The sequence below is a fragment of the Saccopteryx leptura genome, chromosome X (assembly GCF_036850995.1).
Source record: "Saccopteryx leptura isolate mSacLep1 chromosome X, mSacLep1_pri_phased_curated, whole genome shotgun sequence".
In the NCBI taxonomy this organism is placed as follows: Eukaryota; Metazoa; Chordata; class Mammalia; order Chiroptera; family Emballonuridae; genus Saccopteryx; species Saccopteryx leptura.
In genome coordinates this window covers 38858969-38874970 of record NC_089516.1, presented here as the reverse complement: position 1 = coordinate 38874970, position 16002 = coordinate 38858969, and the positions used below count along the sequence as shown (strand labels likewise).

General features: G+C 45.4%; 1 protein-coding gene and 1 long non-coding RNA gene across 3 annotated transcripts in view; one reads left to right on the top strand and one right to left on the bottom strand.

Annotated features, from left to right (window-relative positions):
• Positions 1 to 3102, bottom strand: part of LOC136385680 (uncharacterized) — a 48098-nt gene extending 44996 nt beyond the window's left edge. The window contains exon 1 of the long non-coding RNA XR_010747857.1: positions 2982 to 3102. This is a non-coding gene — a long non-coding RNA (uncharacterized lncRNA). The remainder of the gene's footprint in view (positions 1 to 2981) is intronic.
• The window catches only part of GNL3L (G protein nucleolar 3 like), a 30482-nt gene continuing 17551 nt past the window's right edge, over positions 3072 to 16002 (top strand). Inside the window, exons 1-6 of one of the 2 annotated variants that reach the window (XM_066356839.1) lie at positions 3072 to 3203; positions 4477 to 4545; positions 12378 to 12418; positions 13721 to 13816; positions 14922 to 15038; positions 15798 to 15881. In XM_066356839.1, the coding sequence (XP_066212936.1) occupies positions 4527 to 4545; positions 12378 to 12418; positions 13721 to 13816; positions 14922 to 15038; positions 15798 to 15881 (357 nt within the window). In that variant the 5' untranslated portion in view covers positions 3072 to 3203; positions 4477 to 4526. Of the gene's footprint in view, positions 3204 to 3261; positions 3313 to 4476; positions 4546 to 12377; positions 12419 to 13720; positions 13817 to 14921; positions 15039 to 15797; positions 15882 to 16002 lie in introns of those variants that run through there. The other variant, XM_066356840.1, reaches the window with a different exon arrangement.

Here is a 16002-nt window from a genome sequence, read left to right as displayed (position 1 = left end):
CACTTCCGGAAGGGGCACCTCTTTCATTGGTAGTCAATTAGAGGAGCATAGTTCCCATTGAAATACTGGTCAGTTTGTTGATTTAAATTTACTTGTTCTTTATTTTAAATATTGTTTTTTCCATGGCTGGTTGGCTCAGTGGTAGAGCGTCGGCCTGGCATGCAGGAGTCCAAAAAAATATTGTATTTGTTCCGTATTGTTTTTTTTTACTTTAAAATAAGATATGTGCAGTGTGCATAGGGATTTGTTCATAGGTTTTTTTTTTTTGTATTTTTCTGAAGCTGGAAACAGGGAGGCAGTCAGACAGACTCCTGCATGCGCCCAACCGGGATCCACCTGGCATGCCCACCAGGGGGCGATGCTCCGCCCATCTGGGCCGTTGCCTGTTGCAACCAGAGCCATTCTAGTGCCTGAGGCAGAGGCCATAGAGCCACCCTCAGCGCCCAGGCAAACTTTGCTCCAATGGAGCCTTGGCTGCAAGAGGGGAAGAGAGAGACAGAGAGGAAGGAGAGGGGGAGGGGAGGGGTGGAGAAACAGATGGGCGCTTCTCCTGTGTGCCCTGGCCGGGACTCGAACCCAGGACTCCTGCACGCCTGGCCGACACTCTACCACTGAGCCAACCGGCCAGGGCCTGTTCATAGTTTTTTTTATGTTTCCGGCCCTCCAATGGTCTGTGGGACAGTGAACTGGCCCCCTGTGTAAAAAGTTTGGGGACCCCTGCCTTAGGCTATAAGGACGCTGCCTGCTTACAGCCTGTCCCCCCACCAAATGCAAACTATAAGCGAGCAAACATATACATCATATTTGCAAACTTATTTGACCCACAATGCAGAACACCAGAATCTCACTGGAGCCCCCAAGTGTTGTAATGTAACCTGCGAGTTCCCCTAAGACACCAAATCCAGATGAATTTTTGAGGAATTTATTAATTAGCTAGTGTTGGTCAAATAAGTTTGTAAATATGATATATATGTTTGCTCGCTTATAGTTTGCATTGGATGGGGGGGACAGGTTGAAAGGAGGCATGATTCTTATAGCCTAAGGCTTGGTTTTAGGACTAAGCCTTTCCTACCCTTTTTGATATAGGGTGGTGCACTTTCATGAGGAATCCCATTATGCCTCAGATAAGTGACTTTGTATCAGAGACTTCCTTATTTGTATATTGGATTAAAGGTTTTGATTTCTATACTATAAAGTGGGGCAGACCGGGAGCTTGCTCTCAGTTCCTGAGATTAGCATTAGAGGAGAGCAGAGAAAGGCCACGTGGAGGAGGCCAGAAGAAGCAGTCAAGATAGCGGCGTGCTGAAACAGAAGCCAGTTAGTGCAGAGTTTGTGCAGAGAGAAGGAGATGGGGAACAGACGTGAGTAAGGCTGGTGAGGTAGACACCTTTGATTCCAGGAAACTTGGATAAGTCAGTAGCTTTGTGAGCACTGAATGAATGGGTTTTGGAGCCCAGTGTGTGTTTTTACTTGCTCTCCAGGTACAAGCTAGGATTAAAGATGATGGCCCACCAGTTTTTGGCTCTGTTGTTTCATTACCGTCTGTCCAAATCCAACACGAACCTGCATGGGCCAGGCGGCTGTGATGGTGGCCTTGACTACTGGCCTTATAGAAATCAAAACCTTTAATCCAATATACAAACAAGAAAGTCTCTGATACAAAGTCACTTATCTGAGGCATAATGGGATTCCTCATGAGAGTGCACCACCCTACATCATGCAACAGTCAAGGGTGTGGGGAAAAGCTTAGTCTTAAACAGGGGTCCCCAAACTGCGGCCCCCTGAGGCCATTTATCCAGCCCCGCAGCACTTCCGAAAGGAGCACCTCTTTCATTGGTGGTCAGTGAGAGGAGTACATTGACCATGTCAGCCAAAAGCAGGCCCATAGTTCCCATTGAAATACTGGTTAGTTTGTTGATTTAAATTTACTTGTTCTTTATTTTAAAATACTGTATTTGTTCCCATTTTGTTTTATTACTTTAAAATAAGGTATGTGCAGTGTGCATAGGGATTTGTTCATAGTTGTTTTTTTTTTTTTATAGTCCGGCCCTCCAACGGTCTGAGGGACAGTGAACTGGCCCCCTGTGTAAAAAGTTTGGGGACCCCTGGTCTTAAAACTAAGCCTTAGGCTCTAATGACCTGGCCTGCTTACAGCCTGTCCGCCCCCCCACAATACAAACTATAAGCGAGCCAACATATATATCATATTTACAAATTTATTTGACGAACACCTTGTAAGCCAGGAAGTTCCTGCATTCTTCTCTTTCCTTTCTCCAAAGAATGGAGGGGATAAGAGGCCTGACTTTTCCGGTTTAAAATGGCGTTGCTAATGCTAAGTTTTATAGTTCTTGGGCAGCTTATCACAGAAGGAGCGGCTAGAATTAGGGGGAGACCTCAATTCTCCAGTCAGGCGAGGAGCTCCTCCAGATAGTTTCTGAAGAAACTGTTACATGTCTCCACTCCAGAGACAGAAATCTATTCCCTTCTGCAGGGCTACTCCCAGGCCTGAGGGAAGGAGGAAGGAGGAGGGGAATGAGGGCAAACCGGTGGGAGAGGCTTCCAGTTGTTCCTCTCCTGGGCCTTGCCATGAATCTTAGCTTCTTCAGAAAGACCTGGGAGTGGCTTCCTACAGGTTTGTCTGAGGTCCTACAAGCCAGGAAGGTTGCTGCAAACAGCTAACCGAGTCACTTCAGGTGGGGAATACTCGGCAAGACATGTGACTCGGGCGGCCATTTTCTCACACCCTGCCAGTATCCATCTTCCACTGTAGACAAAGACACTGACCGTCCCCCTCGTCTGAAGCGCTCCTGATTATCGCCTGGTCATTAAGTTTCGGAACAGGCATATTTAGGCCTAGGCAGAGGACCGCAGAGAGAAGATCTTGGTTTACAAGTACGGCCACATCAGTCAAGCCGCCGCTAACCCCTCCCGTTTCCTCCTCCTTCCCCACTTCCCTCCTCCCCCCTCAACTATTTCCTTACCTTAGGAGGCGGCCGGGAGGCGGGGCCCTAGCGGCCGCAGGAAAGGGACGGGCTGGCGCGAGCTGTCAGCCCGAAGCCCGGCCCCCTTGGAGTGCAAGTGCCTCGGAGCTGCAGCCCAGAGGCTGGGATCCGGAAGTCGGAAAGAAGCGGCCGGAGAGCAGCGTCTGGGCTGAGTGTGCTGTGTTGCGGTCCTCTACTCTCAGATCTCCGCCGGAAGTGGAGGTAAGAGACGACTCCTTTTTAGTAGTGAGCACTCACCCCTCAGGTGGCGCGGCAAGCGCAGTTTTTTTTGAGGTGAAACAAGAGGCGCCCTCCATCCAGGAATAAAGAGGTAAAGAGCAGGCTCGGTTCTTGGGTTAAGGGCCCAGGGCCCAGATGAAAGGCAGAGGTAGCTCCGCACGTGGACATACGCCCAGATGCAATCTTGTGGGGTACAGAGATGCGGCCCCACTCCATTTAGACAGCTGTAGAGGAGCTTAGATCTCTTTCTCTCCATCCAGGGTGAAAACACAGGACCCACCCTCAAGTGTAAGGGCCAATCTGTTACAGCTGGGTTGCCATGCACATCTCCCTGCAGAGAACCAGAGATCCTATTCCCTTCAGTGCTAATACACTGCTGACTTCAACCCACATAAAAGATAAATAGATCTTTTCCACCCCACCTCCCATGGAAGGGTATAGAATAGCCCACAGCAGGCAAGGTACAGACCCCACTCACGCAAAGCTGGGATAGGTGGCACTAATGTTACCTTGTAGTAAAGACAGACATATAAGTCCCACCCCACAGGCCACCCCAGGGTAGAGTCCCAGGACCACCCTCTGTACAACTAAGAGATGTACAGACCTTCCTTGCTTCCTCATGCAGCAGATATGTACACAGCCACTGTATCAGTTTTCTCAGTTCCTCTCCATCCCAGACTAAAAGGACAGAGATATTCTGTCCACCCCCTCCCAGTTACCAAGGAACAGACCCCAACAACATGTGCAGGCACAGATTTTCTTCCCTCCCTCAAGATTTTTCATTGACCTCAGTCCACATAGACAATGAGGCCCCTCTTCCTAGGATTGGTCCTTACCCCCTTTTAGAGTAGGTGAGACACAGAACTCCCTACTTGGGAAAAGAACTATTATTAATACCTACTGTGGGAATAGGTCGTCCTAACATACTCTCTCCCCTCAGTGTAGAGAGGTTTAGTGCTATTCCCTTACCTACAGGGTGGAGCATTGAGGAGCAAGGACCCCATCTGATGAATTGTGGCATTGACCCCACCCAGGAAGAGAGGTTAGAGCTAGCCTCTGTTTGGGTCCTGTGATACTGCTTTCCCTGTGTACATTCAGTTATACCAAGCTTCAGTATCGTCCCTTTTCCCAGATTCTCTCACTGTTAGGGCTTCCTTGTCATGTTTTTTAACATTTTATTTTGCTTTTTGTGGGCTCAGAGGAGGCTTGTAGCATTGTGATTCCGCACTCCTGTCTTCTTTTTCCATTCTGACAGGAAGAAGAAAGCCTGCAGATTTGAACCTATCTCCTTTTAAGTGGATCATCATGATGAAACTTAGACACAGTGAGTTTCTTTTACCACCCTCTGTCAATTCTGAGCTTTAATGAGTATTCATAGTATTTCAAGGCAACTTTAAGACATTGCTCAGAATGCACCAGTTCACTCTGTCTGACTTGTATTTGGTATCATTGTCGTCTTCCCAACTTCCTTATGAGGTCATGCTCCCTTTGTCCCCATTCCCATTTTACAGATGAGAAACTGAGGCTCTGCAAGATTAAATGACTTGATCTGAGTTGAATAGCAGTAAATATCATACTACACTCCCTGGAACCCTAACACACCCTAACACTTTTTCTTTTTAAGTTGTACCTTTAAGTTGGTCCTATAAGTTGTACTAGTGGCAAAGAAAATGGGCTCTGGAGGCAGACTGAGTTTGAATCTTAGCTCTTCAACTTACTAGTTGTGTGATCTTTGGCAAGTTACTTGACTTCAGTCTCTTTATTTAAAAAATGAGGTAATAGTAGTATTTACCTAATATAGTATCTGCCTAATACTGTTGTTATGAGAATTTAATGAGTTAAAACAGGTAAGGTACTTAAAACAGTGCCTGGCACTGTGGATGGCATACTGGGTAGACTGGATGAGAATTGTATAACCCCAGTAGCCCTGTATTCTGTGTGGATGGTGGCCTTGCCTATGTAGGGCTTGATAAAAAAAAATTCAATGTATTTACTTTATGTAATCATAAAAAGTGTCATTATGAATCAGACTTTGGTATTTCCATACCAAAAGCTAATAATTATTTTTTCAAGTAACACAAGAACAATGAACAAAATCAACAAAATTTAAGAACATCAAATACCAAATGATAATAAAGTTATTGATAGTGATAAAGAAGACCATAATTAGCTGGTTAAATGGAGTATATGCATTCAGAAGAACCCTGGCAGTTTAAAATAATGAGGAAGTCCTATATGGGAATATGTGGAAAGACTATATTGTATGGAAAAACTATTAGATGAAAGATCTCCAGGATTTGTTAAGTGAAGAAAGCAAGATACTGACAAGAGTACATACTATTTACCTTTTGTGGGAGAAAATAAGGTGAAATAAGAGTATCTTTGTATATGCATAAAGAAACTGAATGATGAACAATAAACTAATAAAATGATTTCTTATTGTGAGGGGATTACGTGACTAGGGACAAGTGTGGGAGGGAGACTTCTCAAAGTATACCTTTTTAAATTACCTTACACCTCTCAGAATTACTGTCATCAATAAATCAACAAATAATATGTGTTGGCAAGGATGTGGAGAAAAGGGAACCCTTGTGCACTGTTGGCGAGAATGCAGACTGTTGCAGCCACTGTAGAAAGCAATATGGAATTACCTCAAAAAATTAAAAATGGCATGACCAGGTGGTTGTGCAGTGGCTAGAACGTTTGCCTGGTATGCTGAGGACCCACATTCAAAGCCCTCAGGTGGCTGGCTTGAGTGTGGATTCACCAGCTTGAGTGGGGTCGCCAGCTTGAGTGTGGGATCACAGATATGACCCCATGGTTGTTGGTTTGAGCCCAAAGGTTGCTGGCTTGAGCAAGGGGTCACTGGCTTAGCTGGAGCCCCCCCCCCCCCCCAGTCAAGGCACCTATGAGAAAGCAATCAGTGAACAACTAAGGTGCCGCAACAACAAGTTCATGCTTCTCATCTCTCTCCCTTCCTCTCTGTCTGTCCCTGTCTCTCTCTTTCTCAAACAAAGTTAAAAATGGAATGGACATATGACCCAGCAATTCCAGTCCTGGGAATATATCTAAAGAAACCTGAAACAATAATGCAAAAGAATATGTGCGCCCCTATGTTCACTGCAGCGTTATTTACAGTAGCCAAGGTTTGGAAGCAGCCTTAAGTGTCTACCTGAAGATGAGTGGATAAAACAGCTGTGGTGCATTTACACAATGGAATACTACTCACTTGTACTAAAGAAGGACATCTTACCCTTTTAGAAAGCATGGATGGACCTGGAGAATATTATGCTTAGTGAAATAAGCCAGTCAGAGAAAGACAAGTACATAATTTCACTTATATGTGGAGTCTAGTGAACAAAATAAACTAACAAACAAAATAGAAACAGAATCAAAGTATACCTTTTTATTTTGGAACCCTATGACCTGTTCAAGAGTAATCATACACATTTATATTAGTCGGGAAAATGGTGAACATTAAATTGAATAGAAAAACTTGATATGTGTACACAAAACAGGCTTTCACTGGTGAATTGCAACTAACGAATATAATGAGTAACTGGGATGATTGCAGTGGTAGATGGGGGTAATGCCAAGTGGTGCAGCTAGAGATACTTAGACCCAAATGGTAATGATGATTAAATCTGGGAATGCTATTGAGGGAACCCACAAAGAATTCAAATATGGATTCAACTGCTGTAGTTTTCTTTTTTGTTTTTGTTTTGTTTCTGTTGCACATTGTTGAATGGTTAATAAAAAGGAGGGTGTGTTTTTTTTGTTTTGTTTTTTTTACAGAGAGCGAGTCAGAGAGAGGGATAGACAGGGACAGACAGACAGGAACGGAGAGATGAGAAGCATCAATCATTCGTTTTTCGTTGCACGTTGCAACACCTTTATTGTTCATTGATTGCTTTCTCATATGTGCCTTGACCACGGGCCTTCAGCAGACCGAGTAACCCCTTGCTTGAGCCAGCGACCTTGGGTCCAGGCTGGTGAACTTTTGCTCAGACCAGATGAGCCCACGCTCAAGCTGGCGACCTTGGGGTCTTGAACCTGGGTCTTCCGCATCCCAGTCCGACGCTCTATCCACTGTGCCACCGCCCGGTCAGGCGGAGGGTGTGTTTTATCACTTAAAAGATTTAGACTGATCAGTTATTGGTGGCATAGGTATATAATCCGTTGTAAGGACAGACTGAATGGAAGCTGCACAGGGAGGGAAGGGGGTGGCTGATGAATAAGGAACAGAATGGAGGCCTCAGTGTTTTGGAAGTCTAGGAGGTCGAACAAATAAGCCTGAGGCTAGTTGAGGGGGATAGAAGCAGTTAGAGATAATGATCATCGATGTCCCCATAGCAGTGGGTGGGCAAGTGGCTGTATGGAGTGGGGGGTCCCTGGAAGTGAGGATATTGGGGAAGTGGGAAACTGGAGTGTTGGAAGGGGCTCAGAGATTGCCAAAGTTACCTAGGTTGATGGTGGCAAGAACTGGGTTGAAAGTAAAGCTCTGAGCCAAGTGCTTCCATAAATGAGGAAAAGTGACTTATAGGTGACAGGTGCGTAGCAACCCAGCAGTCTTAAAAAGAGCAGAATTTCCCTCCCTCTTTACTTATTTATTTTATTTTTTTTTTATTAATTTTTTTTAAAGATTTTATTTATTCATTACAGAGAGGGGAGGGGGGGAGGAGCAGGAAGCATCAACTCCCATATGTGCCTTGACCAGGCAGGCCCAGGGTTTTGAACCGGCAACCTCAACGTTTCCAGTTTGACGCTTTATCCACTGCGCCACCACAGGTCAGGCTATTTTATTTTTTTTTAACAAGAGGGAGAAATAGTCTTGGTTTGGCAATGGTGAGTCCAGAGGACACCTCCTCTACCTACTGGCCCCAAGGTATTCATGTGCCAGAGAAAACAACAGCCACCATTCCAGAGGCCTGCAGGAGAAGCAGTGTTCTCAGAGCTGAGTCTCCAGTAAGGCAAGAGCTAGGGGAATTGTTCCTGAGGAGAGAGGGAAGAAATAGGGGAGTGCTGAACTCCGGAGTGGGAGTTTCAGAGGACTGAGTGGGAAATTTGAAGCAGAGGCAGAGGGAGGATAGTGGTGGAGTCGGTGCCAGGCTGGGTGTACAGGGTTATGGCAGGGTTGGAATATGGGAGATGACGGGTTACTGGAGAGCTTTGTCGTTGAGTATTGATTGATGTCAGAATTGGTGGGTGGAGACATTGAGGCTCAGAGATTTGAGAAAATTCTTCAGGGTGATATAGCTAGGAATCTTGGTGTGACTGGCTGCAAAATGGTAGCTATTTTCTCTTTGAAGTTATTTAAAACAACAACTAAACAATAGCAGTGGCTCCTGGGTACTGCAGGGCTGTGAGTGATGACTGCACCCTTCCCCTCCTCCCTTCTCTCCTCTCCTCCCTTCTCTCCTCCCTTGTCTCCTTGCCTCCTCCCTTCTCTCTGAAGCAGATGTTTTTGCCCTCCCTACCTGATGTATTTGCTTTCATTGAGTGCTTGTATCCTACGCAAGCCCTCCGTTTCCAGGGAACTTATGCAGATGGAAATTGTTGAGTAAAATGGCCAGACCTTCTTTATTCCAAACCTCACATTCTTTTCATTACAACATGAGTACTTTGGAAGAAAAGGAGACTTGGAAGTCTGGTTTTTTTGTTTTGTTTTGTTACAGGGAAATCCGACCCATTCACATTCATTATGATAACTAATATGTTTGGTCTAATTTCTTCCATCTTATTTTATATTTTTTGTTTGTTTCTTGTTAATTCCCTTATTTATTGACTTTGAAAAATTTGATCAAGTTTTAAAAAAAATTTTCTACCAGTAATTAGTTATGTTGGTAATTGCATTTACATTGATAGCAAGCATAATTAGACTTAAATTTCTCTATCACTTTACTAATGCTAAATACATAATAACTTTTTATCTTACTTTTTCTTTTTTTAAATTTATTTTTATTTTTTTTATCTTACTCTTTCAAAGTGAGATGTTTAGCATGCTTTCGCTTTTCCAACCCCTATTGCTTGATTCCTGGATTTTGTTGAAATCATTTGGTGTTTTAGTTCTGAGCTATTTTCTTATAAAATGCTTCTTGGATTTTAAAAATATTTTTCTAATATGTATCATAGTTTTTCTACATTACTAGCATTTTTTAAAGATTTAATGATAAAATTTAAAAAATTTCCTGTCCATCAGGTAAAAGTTTCCTTTACCTTGGGACATTTATTCTGATTTAATTATTATTTTTTCTGGTATACTTCCTCAAATAGTTTTTTTTTTTTTTTTTTTTTTTTTTTACCAGAAAGGGAATAGAGGTGGTAATCTTCACACATCTGAAAATGTCTTTCTTTTTTTTTTTTTTCTGAAGCTGGAAACGGGGAGAGACAGTCAGACAGACTCCCGCATGCGCCCGACCGGGATCCACCCGGCACGCCCACCAGGGGCAACGCTCTGCCCATCCGGGGCGTCGCTCTGCCGCGACCAGAGCCACTCTAGCACCTGGGGCAGAGGCCAAGGAGCCATCCCCAGCGCGCCGGGCCATCTTTGCTCCAATGGAGCCTTGGCTGCAGGAGGGGAAGAGAGAGACAGAGAGGAAGGAGGGGGCGGGGTGGAGAAGCAAATGGGCGCTTCTCCTGTGTGCCCTGGCCGGGAATCGAACCCGGGTCCCCCGCACGCCAGGCCGACGCTCTACCACTGAGCCAACCAGCCAGGGCCTGAAAATGTCTTTCTTTTAAACTTCATGTTAGAGTGATCTATTGGTCAGGTGTAGGAATTTAGCTTGGAACACAGGCTCTTCATCTCAGAACGTATAATGGTAATGGTTATTCTTCTGTCTTCAGTGTTCAGAGTTATGGATTTGAGAAGGCTGTCTACTTCTCTCTCCTTTGTTGGAAACTTACTCTGTTTTGGAAATTGATAAGATTTTTCTCTTTATTCTTGGAGTTCCGAAATCTCACCAGGATATGCCCAGGACATGTCTTTTGTGTTAATGTTAGTGCTACATGAGCCTTTTTAATCTGAAACATCAAGACTGTTTTCAGCTCAAGGAACTTTTATCTATTATTAAAAAAATGCTTCTCTTTCAGGAACTCTTGTTATTTCTATAATAGCTCTCTTGGGTCTATTCTCCATTTTCTAATTTTACTCATCATATCTATTTCTTTGGATTTTTGTTCTGTTTTAAGCAAGTTCTTCCCTTGATTCTTCCAGCTTATTAATTTTGTTAGTGATGTCTGTTCTGTTTTTACTGCGTCTCTTGAATTTTTATTTAATATCAGGTTCTGGGAATCTTTTTCTTACGTAGTTCCTTTGAAGTATCTTGAATTTCCTTAAAAATTTGCAGTCCAGTAGTCCTCTCATCCAGTTTCACTTTCTGCAGTTTGTTACTCATAGTCAGCTGCATTCTGAAAATAATAAATATAAAATTCCAGAAATAAACAATTCATAAGTTTTTTTTTTTTTTTTTGTATTTTTCTGAAGCTGGAAACGGGGAGAGACAGTCAGACAGACTCCCTCATGCGCCTGACTGGGATCCACCCGGCACGCCCACCAGGGGCGAAGCTCTGCCCACCAGGGGGTGATTCTCTGCCCCTCCGGGAGGTCGCTCTGCTGTGACCAGAGACACTCTAGCGCCTGGGGCAGAGGCCAAGGAGCCATCCCCAGCGCCCAGGCCATCTTTGCTCCAATGGAGCCTTGGCTGCGGGAGGGGAAGAGAGAGACAGAGAGAAAGGAGGGGGGGAGTGGAGAAGCAAATGGGCGCTTCTCCTATGTGCCCTGGCCGGGAATCGAACCCGGGTCCCCCGCACGCCAGGCCGACACTCTACCGCTGAGCCAACCGGCCAGGACCAACAATTCATAAGTTTTAAATTATACACCATTTTGAACAGTGTGATGAAATCTTGAGCCATCCCATTTTGTCCCACTTGGGACGTGAATTATCCTATTGTCCAGAGTAGACGCTCCCTGCCTGTTAGTCACTTAGGAGCTGTCTCTGTTATCAGATCACTCCTGGTATCACAGAGCTTGTGTTTAAGTAACCATTATTTTACTTAATAATAACCGCATCAGTTTTTCCTTTGACTCCTGGTATCACAGAGCTTGTGTTTAAGTAACCATTATTTTACTTAATAATAACCGCAACAGTTTTTCTTTTGACTCTTGGTATCACAGAGCTTGTGTTTAACCATTATTTTACTTAATAATAACTATAACAGCTTTTCCTTTAAGTGAAAAAGTGTTCCTATAGGAAAAAAAACATAGTATATATAGAGTTTGGTACTGTTTGTGGTTTCAGGCACACACTAGGAGTCTTGGAATGAATATCTTGCAAATAAGTGGGGACTACTGTAGTATTTAAATTTTCTGGTTTTCTACATTAATTCTGCTTCCGTGTGAACTACCTGATGTGATTGGGGGGGGGCCTGTTCTGGTAATCTCAAGCTGCTCCTGTATTTGTTTATACCCTGAACTTCCAGAATTTCCCCCTCTAGGAAATCCTGTATCCCCTTTGAAGTTGGGTGAGAATTAAGGAAAGCCATTCTTCCCTAAGAGGCCAGCTGTGAATGGGATGACAGGTGGAACTTCACTTTGATGGTGGAGAGGCCTCTTAAATTCCTGGGCTTTGTTAAGGTGTGATTGGGGAAGGTGAGCTCTGTCCTCCTTGTATCCAAGGGGGGGCTGCAGTTTAGCTGAATAGGCAATGACCTGTGCAGGGTTGGCAGGAAGGGGAAGTTCTCTTCCCATGTGCTGAGGGCACGTCCCCTGGCTTACTCAGCTGGGACTCCTCAGATCACCTTCCCATCCTGCCAGCACCCCACATCAGTCTGGTGCTGAAATTGTTGAGTTGCCTCCTGCTAGAAGTTGGGGGAGAAAGAGGAGTCAGGCAGATATTTAGGTCAGTGAAGGAATCACTTCACAGGATTCCTTAAGAATTGTTTCAGTTTGCATTGAAATAATGCCCGAAGCGTTATATCCAGTGCTTCCTCTAACAGTGTTGATGTCATCTCCCTGTCTGTGTTGTTCTGGGTCTAGACAGATGTGGTGTCAGAGGTGTCCTTAGGTCCCTGTGTGGCCTGGCCTTGATTAAGGTGTCAACAAATGTTGGGTAGGTGAGTGATGGCTCTTTTTTATTTATTTATTTATTTATTTTGTAGAAAATAAGAAGCCAGGTAAAGGTTCCAAAGGCTGCAAGAAGGTAAGTTGGGCCCAACCTGAGGTAAGGTATGTCCATTGTTGCGGTAAGGCTAGGAACAGGTTGCTTGCCCTAGAAGAGACCCATAGAACCCAGTAGATGGTGGGTGACTCTAGAGCAGTGGTAGTCAACCTGTTCCCTACCGCCCACTAGTGAGCGTTCCAGCTTTCATGGTGGGCACTAGTGGAGCAACCATAGTATAAATAAAAAGATAGATTTAACTATAGTAAATTGTTTATTATAAAGGTTTATTATGCCAAACTTAGCAAAAATCCAACATAAAGTACTTGGTAAGTAATTATTATTATATGCTTTAACTTGCTGTAACTCTGCTTTATAAATTTTATAAAGTAAAGTTACTTCCCTACTTTATAAATCGCCATTACTGTGGAACCGGTGGGCGGTTAGAAAATTTTACTACTAACAGAGATACAAAAGTGGGCGGGAGGTATAAGGTTGACTGCCCCTGCTCTAGACAGAGCACCATATTGGACTCAGTAGATCTGGCTTCTTTCTTTTTCTGGGTGGCTATGGCAGAATCAGCAATATTTGCTAAGTTTACACCATAAGCCACACACTTCTTGTGTTTGATTTACCTTCGTAGGGATTGTCATTGTCCCAATTTTTCGATGATGAAACTGAGCCTCAATGAGAAAGTTCCTAGGTTCAAGGTTATACAGTTGGGACTTGAATCTGAGTTTCAAGTCTCTGTCACTCATGGAGAGGAGAAAGGCCAAAACATAATCTTTGGCCCCAGCTCCTGGATCTCCTGGTCCTACTGGAAAGATGTGGGCAAGTAAGACTTGGGCCAGAGCAGTGGTTCTTAAATTTTAGCATGGTTAAAATTCTCACACTTGAACCAGAGCTCCAGAATTACCTGGAGGCTGGTTAAAGATGGGCCCCACCTGTGAGTTTCCGATTCGGTGAGTCTGTTGTGGCATCTGAGAATTTGTATTTCTAACAAGTTCCCCGGTGTTGCTGCTGCTGGTCCAAGGACCACACTTTAAGAACTACTTCGCTTCTCTCTTGGCCTTTACTTGGGAAAGAATCCTTCCCAGTTGCGCCCACTTTGCTGGGGTTCTTCGGTCAGACCCTGCCTGGCTAGGGGGGGAGGGTCTCTCTCTAGCCACATGGGCATACCTCTGGGCCAGAGCCCTTTTTGCTTACTCTGTTCCTCCCTTTCCCCCAACAACTACACTTCTGAGAAGCTCTAACTATCCCCACCACCCGGGAGGAGTGATTTCCATGGGTTCATTAGCTCTGTTTGATTTTTTCCTGTTGTGTGGTGACTATTCTGCAAAGCAGAATGGGAAGAAAGCAGCCTTCAAGGTGGCCTCTGCTCCCCAGTTTGTTTCCTGCAATGATCATGCCAACCGGGAGGCTGGATTAAAGAAGAAGAGGGTAAGCCCTTTATTGTGGGGGAGAGGGAGGACTTGGCCTGACTGCCAGGTCTGCAGGAATGGTAACCGGAAGGGCAAAGGCCAGGATGGTTCGGGTTGTACAGGCTGTTGTGGGAGGGGGTGGGAGGGTGTTGCTTTGATACTTGATTTTTTTTTTTGTATTTTTCCGAAGTTGGAAACGGGGAGGCAGTCAGACAGACTCCTGCATGCGCCAGACCAGGATTCACCCGGCACGCCCACCAGGGGGCGATGCTCTGCCCATCTGGGACGTCGCTCTGTTGCATCCAGAGCCATTCTAGCGCCTGAGGCAGAGGCCATGGAGCCATCCTCAGCGCCCGGGCCAACTCTGCTCCAATGGAGCCCCGGCTGCGGGAGGGGAAGAGAGAGACAGAGAGGAAGGAGAGGGGGAGGGGTGGAGAAGCAGATCGGCTCCTCTCCTGTGTGCCCTGGCCGGGAACCAAACCTGGGACTCCCGCACGCCAGGCCGACGCTCCACCACTGAGCCAACCAGCCAGGGCCTGATACTTGATTTAGTGTCTCCATTTGCTCACCTCCCAGTCCATTGCTGCCTGGCTTTATGTTCTCATGGCTCCATTGAAATGGCCTCTGCCAGCATCACCAGTGCGTTCTCTGACATCAGGCTAATTTCATCTCATCTGATTGGAATTGTTTGCATCTGAGACATACTTTCCTTGAAATGCTCTCACTTTGACTTTCTTGTCTTCTCACTCTCCTAGATGTCCTCCTCCTTCCAGGCTCTCTGTGCTCTCTAAATATTGGGGCATCGTGTGACTTTGTTCTCTTTCCCCTCTGAGCTTAACGGGTTCCCTGTGCCAGGAACACATTCTCTCTCAGCTTCCCATGCCCTTTTTAAAATTCTTCTCTGTCCCACTTTCCCTGCCTGCATCTCTCTGTCTTTTTTCTTCTTCTCAAACCCCTTACCTCCTGCTGTCATCTGCTTTCTCCCTGTACCCCTGCTCCTCCCACCTCTGCCATGTCACAGTGTTTCCTTCATCTGTCACCCACTCCCTGTTACTCTCGGTCCCCCACCGTCCCTAGGCTACAGACTTAGGCAGCTACAGTCCTGGTGTATGTTCACTTGTTAGGTTGAAGAGATGAGGGAGAAGCAGCAGGCTGCACGGGAGCAGGAGAGACACAGACGCAGGACCATGGAAAGCTACTGTCAGGATGTCCTGCGACGCCAGGAGGAGTTTGAGTGCAAGGTAAGAGAGCAATCTCTGCCCCTGAATAGGACCTGTATGGCTTTGCTCAAGAGCATCTTTTGCCATTGTTTTATGAAAAGGAAAGAGAAAGGGTGTGAGATGGGTCAAAGGAAAGTAGAGGATCAGTACACAGAGGATGGGAAAACAGGACAGAGGGAGGGAGTGAGAGAGCATGAGAGGGAGATAAAGGCCATTTTGACCCTTCTGTGTGACCGGACAACCCTGGACAGGCTCTCTTTCCCAAGCTGGAAACAGAGATGGGGGATTGGGAGTGAGGGTGAGGAGATGTTGAACTAAGGGACGGCGGGGAGAAGGGACTGCAGACTAAGGGAGAGGGGAGGGTTGAGAGCGCAGTATATGTAAGGAAGATGTCCTCTCCCCTCTAGGGCTTCTTACTACCTTTCTGGCATGTGTTCTGGTCTCACAGAATGGGCACTTTCCAACACATAGTCCCTTTTCTAATATAAAGTACATATTTTGCCTTCCGCATTTCATGTCCGCCATAGCTTGTTTTTCTCATATCTTCTCAGATCCCTCCGTTACACACACATGTGCGCATTCTAGCCTCTGGCTGGAGCTCAGACACACACTTACACATAGGCACAAATAGGTGCCATGTGGGTCTGTCTGTTCTTCCAGTTTCCAGCTTTGTTAGCTGGTCAAAGCTACTTTTTGGTGGGCTGGGACTCACATGGCTCCCCCAGCGTCACATCACGTGGTTTCCAAAGCCCTGGGCAAGTCTCTTCTTTATTCCTTTAGGAGGAAGCTTTGCAGCAGTTAAATATGTTTCCTCAGCTGGATGATGAGGCCACAAGGAAGGCTTATTACAAGGAATTCCGTAAGGTATGTGAACCCATTTATTTTTTATTTTTATTTTTTGTATTTTTCTGAAGCTGGAAACGGGGAGGCAGACAGACTCCCTCATGCGCCCAACCAGGATCCACCCGGCATGCCCACCAGGGGG